This window comes from Sinocyclocheilus grahami, unplaced genomic scaffold (genome assembly GCF_001515645.1).
Source record: "Sinocyclocheilus grahami isolate Dianchi unplaced genomic scaffold, SAMN03320097.WGS_v1.1 scaffold588.1, whole genome shotgun sequence".
Lineage (NCBI taxonomy): Eukaryota > Metazoa > Chordata > Actinopteri > Cypriniformes > Cyprinidae > Sinocyclocheilus > Sinocyclocheilus grahami.
Window position 1 is genome coordinate 1081621 of NW_015505767.1, and position 21504 is coordinate 1103124.

The 21504-nt window shown below is 34.6% G+C and overlaps 1 protein-coding gene across 2 annotated transcripts; it reads left to right on the plus strand.

Annotated features, from left to right (window-relative positions):
- Positions 1-2882: 2882 nt before the first annotated feature.
- On the plus strand, positions 2883-11059 carry LOC107557047 (lymphocyte cytosolic protein 2-like). Of its 2 annotated transcripts, none has more exons than XM_016240349.1 (19): positions 2883-2929; positions 3597-3671; positions 4476-4510; positions 4595-4635; positions 4724-4904; positions 4983-5089; positions 5165-5210; positions 5315-5380; positions 5559-5587; positions 6168-6187; positions 6378-6491; positions 6588-6609; positions 8256-8268; positions 8402-8495; positions 8916-8956; positions 9047-9111; positions 10123-10197; positions 10344-10493; positions 10583-11059. In XM_016240349.1, exons 1-19 carry the CDS (start codon positions 2886-2888, stop codon positions 10706-10708), a joined length of 1344 nt encoding a protein of 447 aa, XP_016095835.1. In that variant the 5' UTR covers positions 2883-2885; the 3' UTR covers positions 10709-11059. The 2 variants fall into 2 exon arrangements, with proteins under 2 accessions (XP_016095835.1, XP_016095836.1); XM_016240350.1 differs by having other exon boundaries at positions 4983-5065; positions 10583-11058.
- The last annotated feature ends 10445 nt before the right edge of the window (positions 11060-21504 follow it).

A 21504-nucleotide genomic window follows, 5' to 3' on the forward strand; every position in this document is an offset into this window, starting at 1 on the left:
AGGGGAATTGTATTTTGGTGTATGACATAAATTAAATGTAATATGATAATCTTATCTGAACATCCGTTTACAGCTTTGCAAATCAAATACACTTTACAGCTACATCAAAGTGGATATTCATTGATGCAGGCACATTAACCGAGATATTTCCATGAACTAACCCCTACAACAGGAGCAACTGAAAGCTTGAAACTCATAGTTTCCAGTTGTGGGTGTTAAATGCAAACAGTTCGGGGACTGAACCAGCCACCCATGTTGCAGGTCACGATCCACAATCATTCACACAATCTGACTTTTGATTAGTTTCTTTTGCAAATGTGGTTTTTAGATGGTAAATAACTGCATAATTCCCATAATACACTCTCAGAAAAAAAGGTACAAAAGCTGTCACTGGGGCGGTACCTTTTCAAAAGCTACACTTTTGTACATTTTAGGCTCTAATATGTACACTAGGTACTGATATGTACCTTTAAGGTACCAATATGGACTCTTTAGGTACAAATGTGTGCCTTTTGAAAAGGTACCCCCTCAGTGACAACTTTTGTACCTTTTTTTCTGAGAGTGTACAATCATTTGGGTGCTAGTTTTAAAATAAAGCATGCAACAAAAATTGTACAATTTAACCAGGTTTACTTTAAGAAAACAGTTAAAATGAAGTTAAATGAAAGTGATAAAAATAGCTCTTACGTATCAGTCTTTAAATGTTAAATTCAAATGTTAAATCTGTATTTAAATAAGAAAAATATATAACCTGGAAAGCATGAACCACTGGCAAATAAAGCTCTGAACTAAAAGATAAAACTAAAAAAATGGCTGTAATAAAATTACAGCTTTGGTATATACGTATATATTCATATGATTTAGGTTGTAAACGTCTAAATGTTATTTTATAAATTCTTTTCCCAAAGAAAGCCTTCATGATAGCCCATTGCTTGTGTTTATCAAAATTCAAAACCACAATTTAAGAATCACATTAACTGGCAAGATGTAGATAATGAGGCAAATAATTAAAACATAATAATGGAGTTTTAAATATGCATTGTGTGTCCAGGATCTTACCAAATACTAAAATTAATCTAAGATTGAGTCCAGTAGTTCATAATGTCCAGTGCTTATACATCTGTCTGAGGGGGCGAAGATGAATTATAATAAATTAAGAAATAACTTATTTTTTTCATGAAGGGGCTGTACTTCCACTGCTTTATGGAACCATTTAGACAAAAAGGTTCTTCTATGGCATCGTGAAGCACCTTTATTTTTAAGAGTGTAGAAACCAGAATTGACCATTTTCAGCATGTGTCATCATTTTGTCAGAATTAATGTCATAATTTAGTATAGGCCCATTTTTGGCCCTATGCATTTGGTGGTAATCTGAATAAAATGTGTTTGATTTTAAGAACGTTCACATTTGTAAAAATATTTAGCTTTTAATTACATTGTGTTAAACATTCATATTCATTGTGGAGCGCAGACAATAATTTCCCTTTACAAAACAGATGTCTGTGGTCTGACTCAATGTGATATCATTGTTTTCCTTGATCCTGCATTTCAGGAAGCACTGTTATTAGAAACTAACTACCAAGTAAACTACTAACTTCTAAAAACTACCAAGAACTCCTAATTCTCCTAACTTCTATTTCTAAACTACCAACTCCTAATCAGTCAGAAACCAATAAAAAAGTAAAGGTTTTAAATGTGTTTGTGTGTTTATATGTATGTTCAACTGATCTTTCAAATGATTTTGAAGGACTGAATCATTATTGCCGTGATTAATATGTTTTTAACCCTAACCCTATCTGATGCATTGCATAGCATTTTATTTCTTAAACAACCATGTCGGAAGACGTACCCATGTATTACATAGTCCAGGATGACAATGACAAGATTCATCAGGCTCAAACTGTGAAAGATTGGACATCACAGAGTCCTGATTTAAACCCCATTGAATGTCTTTGGGATGTGCTGGAGTAGACTTTACACTGCCTGTCCAAATACAAAAAAACAAAAGTTGCACATTCAAATATTTCATTGGACAGCCTTTAGTTTTGATGACACTGTGCATTCGTTCTGGCATTGTTTCAACAATGTTATGCAACGTCAAAACATTTATTTCCATCAAGAGTTGCATTCACTTTTGGCCGAGATCTTGTATTGACAATGGGAGAGTCAAACCACTCTGTAAAGTCGACTCCAGCACATCCTTAAGACTTTTAAAAGGGTTAAGCCCCGTTCACACCAAGAACGATATCGTCTGTTTATTAAGCTTACATGTGTCTGCCGTTTTAAATTCTTGAGCTCGTTACAGCAGGATGGATTCTGATTGACAGTCAAATTTTTATCGTTCATCAGCTGGAGAAAAATCGTTTTGAAAGTGATTCCAACAGTATCGTTTCTCTTTGTCTTTATCGTTGTGTTGTGGTGTGGACTCTGCTATTCTTTAATATTGAGAACGATTTTTAGAACTATATCTTTATCGTTATCTTTATAGTTATTGTTCTTGGTGTGAACGGGGCTTTAAGCTAAAACATTTTTTTTAATTCATTCAGGACAATGAAATTCATACGTTAAAATTGTTCCTCATGCTAACTGAAACATTATTTCACAATTTTTGGGCCCTATGAATCTTGACATTGTCATCCTGGAATATGGACATGGGTGCATCTTCCAACATGGCTGTTTAAGAAATTAAAAGCATCAGTTAGGGTTAAAAGAATTGTTGCAAAACATACAACATGCCAGAAACATATTAATCACTGCAATAACGATCCAATCCTAGACTCTTCAGTATTTGCTTATTTAACTCCAAATGGCGTTAAATGGTTTTGGCTTGGCATTGTGCATATGATGTGAATTTAAAATCAGTCTGTATATATTTTTTTCAGAGTATGTCTGACAATGACCTTCAAAAGTTCCCTAAGCTTCATGCGCCGTAAGTACCGATTGTATTTTCTGTGCTTATTCTGTGTATTTGTCATTCTTTTTTCTTAGTCTATACTGTACTGTATACAGTATTCAAATACTTTTCATTTATTTATTTTAAAAATACAGTTCCTGTGCTTTAAAATCTTTTTAAAACAGCTGTAGCTCATCATGTTGCCATATTATTTTACAGTGTAAGAAGTGTACAAACAGGTAGAAATGTGCAAGAACACCATCGATGACATAGTGTCAATAAGAGGAAACACTGCACAGGAAAGATAAACCAGAGATGTGGGAGGAACCATTGCGTTGATGCAGAAACTGTTTTGCAGAGCATGTTTGGTGTGAAATGGTTGAAAACGCCCACACCTCAATAACACTTAAATAAGCAGATGCTATTGATTTTCCCCCAAAAGCGTATTTGGCTTTAGGGATATGACAGTGACTTTGTGATAAAGTGATTGTTGTTAGTTTATTAAGCATTGTCAGGTGCACAGAAACTGGGACAGAACAGTATAGCTCTGTTACCACATCCTGCTTGAGCTAAACCCTCAGCCAGTACATAAAGCAATAATTACATTCTGTTATTTCTCTTAAAACGCCTACTAATCAATAATGTGCCAGTAATGGTAGTTACACTTTGAGGATTTGAAACGGGTGTTTTCTAATATTTTTAGGCTTATCTCCAAAATTTGTCAGGAAATCAACAAAGAGAAGATTTGGAGATTCTTTCCGCAGATTCCCACAATAAGGCCAGTCCATCTCTACCATCACAAATCTTGTGTTATATATGAAATATTATGTACACTAACATTCAAAGTTTGGGGTCAGTAAGATTTTTTAAATGTTTTAGAAAGAAGTCTCTTATGCTTACCAAGGCAGCATTTATTGAACAAAAACAGTAAAAACAATACTGTAATATTGTGAAATTACAATTTTAGTAGTTTTCTATTTGAATACATTTAAAATGTAATTTATTCCTGTGATGGCAAAGCTGAATTTCTAGCAGTCACCACTCCAAGTCTTCAGTGTCACATGATCCTTCAGAAAGCATACTAATATGCCGATTTGCTGCTCAATAAATATGTCTTATTATTATCAATGTTGAAAATGGTTGTGCTGCTTAATATTTTTGTGGAAACCTTGCTTTAAGATTGTTTGATGAATAAAAAGTTCAAAAGAATAGCATTTATTTGAAACAGAAATTTACTTGTAACATTATAAAAATCTTGATTTTTGATCAATTTAATGCATCCTTGCACAATAGAAGTGTTAATCTACTGACCCCAAACTTTTAAATGTTAGTGTATACTACATGACTCTACAATTATGTGGTCACCCAGACAACACATCTATGTTCTTGTTGAACTTTTAAAGGTTTGTTGTCCCATATATTAACATCCTGTCATCATTTACTCGCCCTCAGACCTAAATAACGTATTTTCTTCTGCAGAAACACAAAAAAAGATATTTTGAAGAATGTCTTTTGAGGAACTCTTTTTTTTTCTTTTCTTTTCTTCAGCAGACAACTAATTATCCTTAGTGTTTTGTAACAGGCCATCACCAGTTCCCAGCTACCCACAACCACCAGGTATGATATAAATACAATATGTTTAATGCTACAAATTACACTTTTAAAGAGTGTCTAGAAGAAGTCTGCTCTTACCATTTTCAGTTGAGCAGCATGAGGATCAACCGTGGGGTTCTGAAGAGTTTGTAAGTCCCGTATTTGTGTTTAAAACTGTTTTGAAGTGATCAGTATCACATCTGATTGGCAGAGCGTGTGTGTTCTTTCCTCCTTGAGAGTGATGATGACTATGAGAATCCAGATTCGAATGATGAGGGTGAAGCTAGCGGTGGAGACTATGAGTTCCCAGAGGAGGGGTCAGACAGTGACAACAGCTATGAGCCTCCACCAACCGAGCCTAATGAAGACACGGCCCAGATCTGTCCCGCAAAACCCATGGAAAACAGTGATTATATTGGTACGCAGAACTGGAACCCCTCCATCCTACTGTTGTCTTAGTCTTTGGGAAAAATTATAGGATTCCTTGTTTTGTCAGATAATAACCGCACACGTCAACCGCCTGTCCCTCCGGAGCGCCCTGGCCCTGGACCCACTCTCCCTCCTGTGGAGAGGCCAAGTGTGAGTCCTTCCTATTTCCAAACAGTATGTGTCCCTATTTATTTCTGATTTTCATTTTTTGAGACTTCTTTGCAATAAACTCTATATTATAATCGATAGGTTGGGCTGCCTATGAGAGAAGAGCGGCCCCTAAAAAGATCCCCAGGTAAGAAAGTATTCTTATTTTTAGTGAAAGATAAACTGGGTGTGATGTTGTTGAACTTATCCACCTTTTCAATATGTTGTTTCTACCGTTCTGTGCTCTTATAGCGCCTGCCGTGGACCGCAGTACAAAGCCAGGAGCTCTGGACAGAAGCCACCTTGCAGCTGTAGCAGGTCACTTTTAGCAAATAATAATTGAGAAATAATGCAGTTCAGATTACTTTGAGATGATCTGGTGTCAAAGATAAAGATAATGTAGGCAGTGTCTGAAGGGAAGGCTTTGATTCTAAACTGTATTGCAATTACAGGCTATATGTTTTAACAACCCTTAAACTGTATTGTGTCTTCACAGGTGGAAGAGGCACATGCTCGCTTGACAGAGTAAGTTTATTTTGTCCTGCCTCGAAGTAGAATTCGGCACTATGTGCCTTAATGTTTGACTTTTTTCACATTAATTAAGTATATATTATTTTTAAGAATAAATTAATATATATCATGATTAACTATATTAATAAATAAATATATAATTATATATAACAATATATAAGTAGATATTATATTGTGTGTTTTATAAATATTTATATGACTGTTTGAATGAATATACAATATATAATATACAATGAATATTGTTATTACTACGATTATTAATACTATGATTATTACAACATACAACATAATAACTTCCATGCTTGAAATATAAATGAATTTTCTTCCTAACATCTTCCTAAAATTGAGTGTGTGTGTGTGTGTCTGTGTGTGTGTGTGTGTATATATATATATATATATATATATATATATATACAGTATATATACACACACACACACACACATACACTTTTTTCCTAATATTTAGTCTTTCCATTTCAAAGTTTCATTTTGATTTGTTTTGTATATACTACACCATAATAACTTTACATTTTGTAAAATGGTATTTCTCTCTTTTTTTTTTTTTTTTCTGTAGGCTGGCCAACCGCCAAGAAGGTATGGTGGTTTCCTTTCATTTCCTCTTTTATAGATAAAACAGAAATAACTGCACATGTGCATTTAGTATGGCAATATTTAGTAGTATAATTTACTATTTTAAAAGACTGATATTCTCTTGTACATCTAGAAAAAAACTAAATCAAATTTGTCATACATTTTTCGGGATGTTTTCATTTGCTTTTATCAGACTCCCTGCAGTGGAGCCACCAGGAGACCCGATAAGAATTCCCAAACCCTCGCTTCCTCCATCAGGGGTGCACAGAAGTGCCTCCTCTGTTACACCAGGCTACTCTCAAAACAGGTCAAATTCATAATTTTTAAAAAACAATTATAACTTAACGCTGCACCATTCTTTCACAAAGCTGCCACTGTAACTTGTACCTTGCTTTTCCAACAGACAACCTGACTACAGAAATGAGGTAATCACATTAAGCACACACACAAATATACAGTATATATATATATATATATATTAGGGATGTCCCGATCAGGTTTTTTGTACCCCCAATCCGATCTGAGTCATTGAATATTGAGTATCTGCCGATGCAGAGTCCCGATCCGATACTTATATATGCCCGAATGTATGTTTGGTGCACACTTCAAGTATTAAAGTCATTCAAATCAATCCAATGTACACGGAGTTGTGCAGAGAGTAAAAGTAATATATGTATGATGTATATATATTTCAAGATAAATAATAAGCAGAGTAATTGCAACATAAAGTGAAGATAAGGTTAGAAAGCATGAAGCTCGCAGTGTCAGAACGCCAGTCTGTCAGTCAAGTTCGAATCAACCCATAGCAACGCGATATAACACAGCAGATAAAAGTAAACGATAAATGAGTGATCATTACAAAAGTGCACATCAAATACACATGAACATGGAAGCTCAAACATGTATGACGCGCTAGAATAGACCACACCATTTCTCGCGGAACACACACGCACATTTGAGCGCCTTTATATATATATATATATATATATATATATATATATATATATATATGAATATAGGACTACTTGATATAAACTTCCTGTATTTTATACGTATAATAAGCAGAGTCATAAAGTGAAATGCTTGTATGCACGTATTCAAAATAAACAAGCCGATGCAATTCGATGGGACTCGGGTAGAAATCATGTTCATGGATGAGCTAATGATTTATTAACGTAGTAGAATGAAGCAGGTTGAGGCTGAAAGCCGTCGAAGCGAAACATGTGCGTGACACACGACTCGAAAGCAGCAGAGCTTTTATTATGCCACAGTCGACCGCTTCCACTCCTTCCAGTCGTGCGTATGTGGGGGTGGAAAAAAGCAGCGCTGTTTTATCATACTACATCCGTTTGAAAGTTCTGTTATAGTGCTACTCTGTGCGGTCGTCACCAGTCTATTAAAACGCACAACATATTAAAGCGTCTTTGGTGTTTCCATGTTTTCTACAAAACAAAACGGAAATCGAGGGGTTATGACGTCATTGGCAGGTGACACAATGGCACTATGGACACGGTCCGTGTCACTAGTTAAAATTGCTTATTTCTCTGAATTTAAACATTCTTCGAAACATTTGGGATAATGTAAGTACACAAGTCAGCAAATATATATAACACTGTTCTAGTGGTTTTTGGTTATTTTAATTTAAAAAATCTTACATATTGTGCCTTTAATGGCAAATCGACCCACTTAAAGGCGCATACCGCCTCCTACTGCACAACACCGGCATGACAGCTGACGTAAAATAAGGATTGGACTGAGGAGAGCCGATATCGATCACTTAAAAAATTGCTTAATCGGCCCCTATCCCTATCCTTGAGATCGGCTCGGGACGTCCCTAATATATATATACTCTATATGCTCTCTCTCTCTCTCTGCCTGTCATCTCCATTATAAGCACATTAAGCCTGACATGTAGCACAGCATATTCTTCGTCTACAATTCAAATCATTTTCTGAGATTAAAAAATATATATATATATATATATATTTATTTATTTATAAATATATATGTTTGTGCAACTCACATAATATTCAGTCACTCACACTTAATTTAAATGTTTTTTCTTCAACAGTTTCATGATGACAGTAAGTAACTTTATCATATTGTGTGTGATTATATATTTTGATGAGATGGTTATAATAAGTTTTATTATCAGTAAAGAAAAAAAAACACACAAAACCCTAAGTTTTAAGTTTTAACACTCTGTAATTCTTACAGATGCCAGGCACAACTCCAACACATTTCCACTGCACACCAGGAACCCTTCACCAAGACCGCCAGGAACCCACAGACAGTCCTATCAAACAGACAAGTATGTATTCAAATGAGAACACTTGACTGTTCAGATTTCATACTATTCAAGAAGCTACTGCCCTGAAAGCACACATACATCACGGAGACGATTATTTGACGTCTCCATTTACATCTGCAAGACGTATTTTTTAGAGAGTGTTTGCTGCTCTGCAATACGTCTATATGACGTTTCCTATCAGATGTCAAGTAGACGTTTAGAAAATGTCTTTAAGATGTTTATGATTTCGAATGTATGTAAAACTGACATCTTAAATGCATCTATCAGATGTTTGTACACAGCAGATACTTTCCAGATAAAGCGATCTTTAACAGACATCTTGCAGACGCACGTGTGCTATCTGAGTGCAGAAGTAATCCAGATATTCAGAAATATTAGTTACTCCATTATATTGAACTATTTTTCGGTCACATTTTACAGTGTTCACCCCAGTCGATCACTACCGGCAAAACCGCAGGAGAGTAAGAATTTTGCATTGCATTAGTTTGATTAATCTTACTATACATTTAATGAAAATAACTAATTAAATCCTTTATTTTGTGGAACGAAAGCAATGAACGATCACCAAAGAAGTGCAAGAGCACCACCACTACAAGCAGACATGGGCAGCAAGCAGGTACAGGTTGAAATGCTCGAGGTGCTGACAAACAATCACACCACTATACATCAACCAGCAGATGGCACCTTTGTATTGCTTTTCCTTTGAAGTGCTACTGGAGTCTATTTTCTTGAATAGGTTAAAGGAACAGTTCACCCAAAAAATTAAGTTTGTTGAAAATGTACTCACCCTCAGGCCATCCATGATGTAGATGAGTTTGTTTCTTCATCGAATCAGATCACTTGCTCACCAATGAGTCCTCTGCAGTGAATGGGTGCCGTCAGAATGAGTCCAAACAGCTGATAAAAACATCACAATAATCGACATGAGGACTCCAGTCCATCAATTAACATCTTGTCAAGTGATAAACTGCGTGTTTGTAAGACACAAATCCATCATTAATGCTTTTTAACTTTAAACTATCTCTTCTGACCAAAATATGAGTCCATAATCTATAATAACGCTTCCTCCGGTGAAAAAGTCCATCTCCTTGTTGTTCTGTCATATCAAAATCCTCCAACATATTTGTTTAAAACTGGTTTGGACTGTTTTCGCTTACAAATGGTGCTTGATATGTGCATATTTCTCTGCTGATTTAGACAAGATGTCTTTTTAACTGGTGACAGCAATATTATGTATATTTTAGCTGGAAGCATTGGTTTGAGGTTAAAAGCATCTTGATGAATTTGTTTATTACAAACACACAGCTTTGCTCTTCAGTAGACATTAATTGCTGGACTTGCAGTAGTCTTGTGTATTACTTGTAGATTATTGGTATGTTTCTATTAGTCTATTTATTAGACTCTCATTTTGACGGCACCCATTCACTGCAGAGGATCCAGTGAGCAAGTGTTCTGATAAAGAAATAGCAGCCTGTCCTAAGCTGAATTTGGTTTATATCACTATTATGTCTTTGTAAAATGTTTGGATTTAATAAACCATTATTTACTCAGATAATTGCAGAGAAAACAGACAAACATTGCTCATTAGACACTGTCAGCCCTAATACTATTATTTCTCCATTTATAGGACATGGATCCAGCTTGGTATGTGGGTCAGATCTCCCGCAGGGAGGCAGAGAGCTGCCTGAGAAGAGATAACAGGGTGAGACCATTGTGTTCAATTGAACTATATGACACTTAAAACTAAGTTTGCGTTCTTACTTTCTTCATAGAAACTTTAGAGAATAAAAATGTAATTCTTGATATCAGGTTAACAAAGTTAATCTGTTGAAATGTGCCCTCTGTCAGGATGGGACGTTCCTTGTGCGAGACAGTTCAAATCGATCTTCTAACCAGCCCTACACACTCGTGGTCCTGTACCAGGATAAAGTTTACAACATTCAGATCCGCAGAAATCAAGATGGCTTCATGCTAGGCACTGGTCTGAAATCCTATGAGGTATTAAAACTGTTGATTTTTTTATGTCTGTAATCATAGCTACATGCATAATGACCAAAGTTTGTAACACTATTGATTGTTTTTGGCAGACTTTCGAGTGGGTCAGTGACATTATCAGCCATCACAAACACAAGCCACTCCTTCTTATTGATGCTAAGAACCGAGAATCAAGCCAACAGAACCAGTGTACTCTGATTTATCCAGCTAGATATTAAACCTTTATTCTACACGAGACTAATTTACATGAACTAGTTTTGGTTGTTACATTTCATTTAGTTTTGTTTTTTTCCCCCAACTCAAATCAATACACCATTCATAACTGTCAAAATCTCTCAGGTCTGTAAAAATATTACTTTGGTAGTCTGTACAACATTATAAAGTTTTTGAATGCATATAGCATAGTACTGAATACATATTAAATGTTCATATTAAAAACAAAATGATAAACCAATACTTTATCAATATTAAGACCATTTTCGTTATTTCTCAAACTAATCTCTTGGTCTCTTTTATTTGAATTGTTCCACGATTTAAAGTGTTTATTTGTTGTTATATTTGTGTGATCATGAAATTTGAATTGTATATTGACATAGCAATAAAGATTATATCATTCTAAAAGGGACGTTATATGTGGTGTGAGGGACAGATTGAGGATTACATCATGCTCAGGGCCAGTGTAGTGCCGAAATTTGCACCCTACCAGATTATGCACCCCCTAGTATTGGTAGGTTTAGGAGTAGGTGTGGGGGAGGGATTGGGATTAGGCAATCAGGTAGCGACTTCAACGAGGGGGTGCATAATTTGGCAGGGGTGCAGAATTCAGCAGGCACGTGCCTATGCTAGCTCGTCCAGGGAGGGCCCAAACACAATGAAGAGATATAATATTTTGTTATACTATGGGCTATCTACAACAATAAAAGAACCAAAAAGCTCAGAAGACATTGGGCAAATAAATATTACAAAAATAGGGTAAAAAAACTATTTCCATGTCTTCCATGATCTGTCTTCGCGCTTTCTCCGTTTCTCTCTCACAGATGTGCACACACGCGGACAGAAACTTGTCGTCAACGCCGCCCCGCAAATTACAGGACATTTCTCAGTTCTTGAAGCAGTTTAACTTAAAGATTCGCTATTAGTAGACGCTGCTGCTGAACACTGCTGAGAGACGCACAGACGCAGGTATTCACACTCTCTCTCTCTCTCGCTCTCTCTCTCTCTAATTACTGCATTAGACTGCATTAATAACTGCATTAGCTTGAATATCAATGGCTCAAGCCTCTGTTATTAGCTCTAAAATTATGTTTTGGAATTTTGTTTGGGATGAGGTGCTTAAAAAATAGTTCAACACATTTCAGGACAGAAACATGTCAAATATCTTGAAACAAGTCATCTGAACAATGTCTTGATGTGTGGTTGTGACTCCTGGCCGTTAAAATTATTAGAGAAATAACTCCCGAAGTGGTACGCTGTGCCTATTAATGGAATGGTCTTTCTGAGTTCTCAAATAAATTAAAGCTACATTCGACTTATTGACTGAACGCAAGCGCTTATTGCGATAGAAAACACTGTAACGGTTCCACTGATTAAGAAATATTTTTGTTTGCTTGGGTGGTAATATTAGGCCTATTATATTAATAGGGAAGGAGGGGTCCAAAAATTAGTTTTGCCTATGTCACGAAAAGAGGTAAATCCGGCCCCGATCATGCTAACTATCGGCAGGGATTTGTGTTTTGTGTTTTATTCCTGTGAAATCATTCTGTTCACCTTCCATTAATAATTTGAGGACTCAGGCAGGTCACCGTTTCCCTAAATGCTATTAAGCCTATCAAACTACTTACAACACATGTAGTGGTCTGTGTTGCCAAATCTCGTAAAACAAACCCAAAATATATATTTTTTAACTAATTGTAAAAATTTTGGAAATGAGAACTGGTTAGTTTTTTATAATTCTTAATAACATGAATCAGATTAGGCAAAAATAAATCAAACCTAAAAACAATAATTAGCCTATAGTGAGCGGTCATGGCAACAGTCATGACACCCGGTTAACTCCAGGATGCAAGGAATTATTAACTCACACAAATAAAAAAATATTTCAATCTTCATTTTTCCTCCAAAATCATGTGCTTCGAGAGAGTCCATTACTGCAGTTGAAGGTAATGATAGGCTACATATTTTACATGTGATCTTATTTTAGATGTGATGTCAAAACAGTCATTGGTAAACTATCCATAGCATAGCGATATATGAAACACTGTTCACACAGTCACTTTCACACCAAGCAGCTTTCGGTTAGTCAACATGGCGAATTCACATGACCAACTTGCGAAATGAGGGGCACGTTTCACCCCCCAAATGTATTGGTATTTGTATTAGCACATATCAATACAACCGAGGTTACCCAAAGTGCAGTACATCACAAGAAACTAAAATAACAAAAGATGGGCATAAGTATAAAACAAACACATAATGAAACAAGAACACACCTAAGAATTAATCGCCCGGAGAATTAAAAGCCTTAGTTAATAAATAAGCTTTTAATACAGATTTAAAACTAGAGATCGTCTGGGCAGATCTGAAACAATTGAGGGCAAAGAGTTCCAAACTTTGGGGGCAGCAACCGAGAAAGCACGATCCCCTCTTAAGTTTTAATCTAGATCTGGGAACCACTAACAGAAGCCGATCCGAAGATCTCAGGCTACAAGTGAAGTGATTTTAAATTTAAGCAAATCAACCAAGAAAAGCTGCAAGATGGTGCGTCTTTAATGTTTACAATGCCACTGAAACCACATAGTTATCAACATATAATTAGCTAGTTACTTAAATTTGCCAGCACATTGGACATTACTTGTTTCACAGTAAAATTCCAACAGTTTTATTTATTTATTTGTTTGTTTGTTTGTCAGTCACTGCTTTCACTATAAACGCACAATAATCACCATGCATGGTGTGAAACATTCAGGTAAATTGTGCTGCTTTTTAAACGACCAAAACTGTTCCATTTTACTTACAGTGAACATAAGAGACTTGAAAAAGGTTCTTTGTTGTGTACTATAATGATATGGAATAATTATTTATATTTTCATGTAATATAAGGCAATTTTTACTCAGGAATTTAACCAAGTTAATCCATCCAAGTCATTCATGAAACTTAAGATATTCTACTGATATATCAACCCCCCCCCCATACAAATGAGGGCTGAGGTGTGACCGTATAACAGCCAATCAGAGCAAAGAGGGTGTTACAAAACTTGTATAAATAGTTCAGGTGAGGCAGGTGTCAGGTTATGAATTTGTCCATTGTTAAATATTTTGTATTTGTATTGTTCACTTTATATATTTTGTGATTGTAATATATACTGTATTTGCCAAAATAAACATACATATTCGCAAATTCTACTGTCCTTATTGCTGCTATATATTTATGGTCAAATAAATGAAATAATTGCGCTGGGGGAAAAAATGAAAGACTTAAAAATATAGAAATGTTGCCTTGTCAACTAACTAATATACTAAAATGATTAAACTTGAAATAAAAATCAATTAAAGCTAAATAGAAATATAAAAAAACTAACAAAAATCTCAAAAGCACATAAAATTACTAAAAGTTCAAATTAAAACTGATGAAAATAAGTGAACTAAAATTAAAAGCTAATTCAAATATTAATAAATATTGTAATATTATATAAATAATACTGAAATAACACTGCGCCTTTAAAATTCTGTCATCATTTACATTCATGTCATCCCAACCTGTATGATTTACTTTCTTCTGCTGAACACAAAAATGTTCAATGTTGTTATTTTGAATCCCGTTGTACTTTCATTGCATGGACAAAAAAGATTAGATATTCTTTAAAAATATCTTATTGTGTTCCAGTCATACAGGCTTATAACAACATGAGGATGAGTAAATTATGACACTGTATTTGCCTAAATAAACATACATATTCGCAAATTCTACTGTCCTTATTGCTGCTATATATTTATGGTCAAATAAATGAAATAATTGCGCTGGGGGAAAAAATGAAAGACTTAAAAATATAGAAATGTTGCCTTGTCAACTAACTAATATACTAAAATGATTAAACTTGAAATAAAAATCAATTAAAGCTAAATAGAAATATAAAAAAACTAACAAAAATCTCAAAAGCACATAAAATTACTAAAACTTCAAATTAAAACTGATGAAAATAAGTGAACTAAAATTAAAAGCTAATTCAAATATTAATAAATATTGTAATATTATATAAATAATACTGAAATAACACTGCGCCTTTAAAATTCTGTCATCATTTACATTCGTGTCATCCCAACCTGTATGATTTACTTTCTTCTGCTGAACACAAAAATGTTCAATGTTGTTATTTTGAATCCCGTTGTACTTTCATTGCATGGACAAAAAAGATTAGATATTCTTTAAAAATATCTTATTGTGCTCCAGTCATACAGGCTTATAACAACATGAGGATGAGTAAATTATGACAGTACTGTAATTTTTGGTTTAATTTTCAGTTTATTTAGTACTTCTGTGGCTATGTATTAAACTTGACCCTGAAAACACATTTTCCACTAGAAATTAAAGACTGAAGCAATAAACAATCATACGTATAAAGCTCATTTAAAACCGCTTAAAAGCAAAATTCAAACCATGAAATGAACATAAGTCTATGAATGAATTTGATGAATGTTCAGTAAGACGGCAGAGATGCAATGCATCAAAAACTTTCACCTGTATTTCTGTCAGATGTATTATTCAGTGCTTATCAAGATGCGAATGTCAACACTTGTGGCTCAGTGACAGAACTGCTCTGCCAACAGTCAGTGATCCATCCCTCACGAAAGCAGACGTGAGGAGGAAGATCACCTAAGGAACCGTTAAACAACACGCCTTAAACACGAAAAGAAACAGCCATCATTAGCAGCAAGAGAGCAAGTCATAATTATCAGACTTAAGCCCAGTCAATCTGATCCACTCTAAAGAGGAAGTCAGGCAGCAGAAAAGACTGCGAAAGGGACAATAAACACAAATGACTAATGTGTGAAAAGCAAAGAACACTTCAAGCCTAAAGAGATCAACATTTGATTGTCACCATCTCATTTGTCAACACTACCTGCAGTCTGTCATTACAGCCACTGACCCACAGTAATAGAAAGGTGAGGGGGAAATACAGCTAAAGGAACCGTTAAACAACAAACCCTGTCGGGAGGAAAAGACTGGTTTGACAGCCAGAGGGACAAAAAAAAAAAGATATATTGAACAAACTTGTTCCTCAGGGTCTCAAAGTCTTTGGTTGCAAACAGCTACTCAGATGAAAGATAATATTCCTCACAAGACTACAGATCTTTGTTGGAATCAGGTATATAACGGTCTATTATTCAGAATGTATATGTCTTTACAAACATATCTGTGGGGGAAAAAAACTTTAATAGACATCCTTGGTTCAATATAATTAAAGGTTCAACCTATTCTGTCATAATTTACTCACCCTCCACTTCTTTCAAATCTGTATGAGTTTCTTTCTTCTGTTGAGCACAAAAGAAGATTTTTTTTTTTGGCATTTCTGCATTTTGATAGGACAGTGTTTAGACAGGAAGCAAAGTGGGAGAGAGAGAGAGGGGGACGGGATCAGGAAAGATCCACAAGCCAGGACTCGAATTCGGGAAACCCAAAGCACAACGGCGCTACACTCTTAAAAATAAAGGTGCTTCACGATGCCATAGAAGAACCTTTTTGTCTGAATGGTTCCATAAAGAACCTTTAACATCTGAAGAACCTTTCTGTTTCACAAAAGGTTCTTTGTGTCGAAAGAAGGTTCTTCAGATTACAAAAAAGTAAGAAAGTTGGTTGAAAGAGATGGTTCTTTAAAGAACCTTTGACTGAATGGTTCTTTGTGGAACCAAAAATGGTTCTTCTATGGCATCACTTGAAGAACCTTTTGAAGCACCTTTATTTTTAAGAGTGTATATGTTGGCGTGCTGCCCACAAGGCTATCGGCGCCAGCAAAAGAAGATAGTTTAAAGAATGTTGGTAATCAAACAGCTGAGGTTAGCCATTGACTTCCATAGTATTTTTTTTGCATACTATGAATGTCAATGGCTATCATTATCTGTTTTAGTTACCAACATTCTTCAAAATATCTTCTTTTGTGCTCTATAATCAAGAAAACCAACAGGTTTGGAACGAAGGAACATTATACCACAATGAACACCATTTGTGGTATAATGTTGAATAACACAAAAATGGATTTTCACTGAGATGACGGAGAGACACTTGCAATGAAAATAAATTGGGCCAATTTTTAGAGGATTTATCAGCAGAAATGTGAAGCTTAGTATTTAAGCACTTACACTTTTTTCTTGTTAAAACGTGTATTACACAGAAAAAAATTGTCTAAGATTTATACAATCTTCACTCAGAAATTGCTAGGAAATTTCACAAATTGAATGAAATGTTTTTTTTTCTTGCAAAACATACTCAAATAAACTTTATTTAAACTTTGAAAATCTATATTTTTCAAGTGTATTTGAGTTGTAAAACTTTAAGTTGCCATTTTTACAATTGTTTTAGGGTTTTGCATTGTTGTCAGATGACGTTAAAAATTAATATGTGCTTTTAAATGTTTTATTTCATATCACATCATATTACTTGGCCTACGTCTGGCTGATGTATTATTGAAACAGCGAGTATTTTAACATTTAAAGATTGGCCTCATTCACTTTCACTTCCATTACAGCGTCACTTTTTTCCATTACAGTGTTGTTCTTTTTTTAAGAACAGGAGCGACAAGTGGAAATTAATTTTTGTGGTAACCAACATTATGGCATAAGTTCTGTCAAAAATGAGCATGCCAGCATGACTGATTTGAATGGGACTGGCAGAGGTGTATTGCGACACATAGTTTATTATACATTATATCGTGCAATATACCTAACTCGTTTGTTCCCTCATGGAGTGAATCTGCTGATTGGCATTCGCTGAAAAGTAGGATACAGATCCTATAGAATATGTGACACACTGTTTGGTGGTTATTTTATTATTGCATGTCAAGACTTGGGAGAGCGAATTAAAAATAAAGAAAATTTGAATAGTAAATTGAAGACCTATTCAACAAGCTGGACCAGTTGGTATTCTGTCCTCAGTGGTCATGAAATAAATCAAATAAGCAGAGAAATGCTGAGGAGGAGACCTGCTCCCGTGGGAATCGCCTTTCAGCAACTCTCCCTCCGACCAAACAGAGGGAAACTGCCTGGTGCACGGCTTCCACCATCTCATTTGGATAAGGAATTTGTAGGTAAGGTGAAAAATAAAACACTGATGTAAAATAGGAAGATCATTCCTTCAGATTAGAGAGAAGTGAGTCAGCTGTTATTCACTGGTTTCAACAGGTTTTCACCTTTCGGTTCCCTAAACCTGATCGCTCCTCCTGCCTCCCCCTACAAAACACAGAGGGTTAAAAGTCTATAATTGATAATCTGGGATTTAATCAAATGTGATGAAAAATGTACAGTGTTTGACAAGCATAAGTTAGATTGAAGTTTCTGCACTATAGTCACTAATCAAAGAAGTATATTTGTGGCATTTGAAAAGGGAGGTTTGTGCAAAAAGATCATATGTTCTTGCTTCCTTTGAAACAGATTCTAAAATTCATGTTAATATTTCAATTAACAGTTATTTTTCTAAATGACTCAAATTATAATGCTGATAATACAATTTGTAATGAAATACACATTTTACACAAGTTTACACACATTACACATTATTAAAAATTGCAAGTAGATTGTTACTAGTATAAAAAGTATATATATATATATATAAATAAATATAACAAAAAAACTAAAAAATACACAAATAAATAAATAAAAACCTTATAGTAAGGCTTCGTATATAGATAAAAGTGCCTACACTCTAAAAAATGCTGGGTTAAAAAGGGACAAACCCAGCTATTGGGTTGTTTTGACCCAGCAGTTGGGTTTAAAACAACCCAACCGCTGGGCTTGTCCCTTTTAACCCAGCACTGAGTTATATTTAACAAAGCATTTTTTTAGAGTGTACTTACATTTGTACGACAAGGTCACATATTCTTGCTTCTATTGAACTCATTCTGAAATCCGTGTTAATATGTATTTATTTTTCTAATTAACTTTTGAATCAGTTTGTTATGCTAATAATACAATTTGTAATGAAAATAACCCATTACGTTAAAAAATGCAAAACTAAAGCATTTTTTTACTGTTAGTATCAAACATAAGTGAATGACTGAATCAATCAATGAATGAATACATGACATGCATACATACATATTATGACATCTTCATTTGCCCTATACGAGTCTAACTTTGCTTGTATTAAAATGGGGGGAAAGTCTACTTTTTTATTAAATTTATTCAGTTTGTCTGAACAAGGTTAGATTCGATGTAAGGTGGAAAACAAGCATTTATAAGCATTAATGTGTTTCTACATACAACAGGACACAAGTCTATAACATTAGGAGTTTGAAATGTATTTATATTTAAGTTATGCCTACACTCTAAAAAATGCTGGGTTAAAAAGGGACAAACCCAGCTATTGGGTTGTTTTGACCCAGCAGTTGGGTTTAAAACAACCCAACCGCTGGGCTTGTCCCTTTTAACCCAGCACTGAGTTATATTTAACAAAGCATTTTTTTAGAGTGTACTTACATTTGTACGACAAGGTCACATATTCTTGCTTCTATTGAACTCATTCTGAAATCCGTGTTAATATGTATTTATTTTTCTAATTAACTTTTGAATCAGTTTGTTATGCTAATAATACAATTTGTAATGAAAATAACCCATTACGTTAAAAAATGCAAAACTAAAGCATTTTTTTACTGTTAGTATCAAACATAAGTGAATGACTGAATCAATCAATGAATGAATACATGACATGCATACATACATATTATGACATCTTCATTTGCCCTATACGAGTCTAACTTTGCTTGTATTAAAATGGGGGGAAAGTCTACTTTTTTATTAAATTTATTCAGTTTGTCTGAACAAGGTTAGATTCGATGTAAGGTGGAAAACAAGCATTTATAAGCATTAATGTGTTTCTACATACAACAGGACACAAGTCTATAACATTAGGAGTTTGAAATGTATTTATATTTAAGTTATATGAAAGCTACCCCACTATATCTAATAATAAACCATAATGATGCTGCCAGCTTGCATAAATACCCTATTTTACCAGTGTGAATGGACAAGATTTAGGGCGCAGCAACAGCGCATGACAAGAGTTAAGACAGAGTCAGCCCAGCCAGTGCTGATATACTGATATGACAATCATCTCTGCCTGTGACATCCCTCCTTGCCTCCAGCTCTCGATTCCTCAGGTGTTTATTGTCAAAACACGCGATTCACTGTCTCCTCACAACAAATTGACTCTATATTTAGATGTGTCACTTTGATCTAATCGATTGAATCTAACAACACAGAGAGTGTGCCGTGTGTTTATGGCCAGGTGCCTCAGCTGCTGTCTCCTGCTCTCATCTAGATTGCATTAATGCCTCTGGCTTAATGTATGTGGTGCTGTAAAAATGATGTGTTATGTTACTTACAGTTCTATACACTCTTAAAAATAAAGGTGCTTCAAAAGGTTCTTCAAGCGATGCCATAGAAGAACCATTTTTGGTTCCACAAAGAACCATTCAGTCAAAGGTTCTTTAAAGAACCATCTCTTTATTACCTTTTTATAATCTGAAGAACCTTCTTTCACCACAAAGAACCTTTTGTGAAACAGAAAGGTTCTTCAGATGTTAAAGGTTCTTTATGGAACCATTTAGACAAAAAGTTTCTTCTATGGCATCGTGAAGCACCTTTATTTTTAAGAGTATACCCCAATAAAAATGTCATTGATGCATGTAATTAGAGAAAACAGAAAACATTGCATTTGGTGATGGTCATGTTTTGACCCAGTGGTTGGGTTACTACCCAGAAGGTTGGGTTAAACATTTAACCCAACCGCTGGGTCAAAACAGCCCAATTGCTGGGTTTGTCCCTATTTTACCCAACACTGCACTGTAAAAAATAAGTGTAATTTTAACTGTAAAATGTTGTAAAAACGCTACAGAAAAAAACTGTTAATAGGTTAACAGTAAGTTCCCGTACTATATACAGGGGGAAACTGCAAAATATCTGTAAAAACCAGACATTTCATGTAATTGTACAGTAAAATACTGTTAATTTGACAGTTTTTAAAAGTAAAAATAACAAATAAATGTATCATTTACAGTAAAAAAACTGTAAACTGATATTCCCAAAATTCCCTGCATGACACTCCACATTTGAAAGTATTTTGTTTAAATAATCATGTTTTTTTAATAGTTTTTGTTAGTAGTTATGTATATTTGGGCTTTATGTTACATCTATCTGTTACCTTTATGTTACATCTATGTATACATTCATCTGTTACCATGATGGTGTTTTGTGTTTGCATGAATGACTCTGTGCACCTTCTATATATTATCATATACTTCTGCTTGTGGCGAAGCTACTTGTGATGAGCTTTGATTCTTCATGTGGCTTTCTCTTTTACCACCGGCATTATTATGGTGGTTGTCAGTATGTTAAAGGTACAAAACAGATTTTAATAGCAGTGTGCATTGTTGAATTTACTGGTTTAGATTCAAATTTTCTTGTTTGTAAATTACAGTTTTATACTGTAAAATTAGCAGTTTTTGGCCGTAAATGTGTTTACAGTTTTTCTGTATTTTTTACAAAATTATTCTGGCAGCCATTTTTTTTACAGTGTGGGTTGTATTTAATCCAGCATTTTTTAGAGCGTAAATAGGAGCCATATAACTTCAAGGAAATGTTCTGTGTTCATTTATTTAATAAATATATGTATTAATGTTTCATAAATTAAAACTCTTATGCTCAAAAAGGCTGCATTTATTTTACAATTATATATATATATATATATAAATATGGGTCAAAGACGTTAAGATGTCTGCATCAAAATACATTTACAAAAGAGATTTTA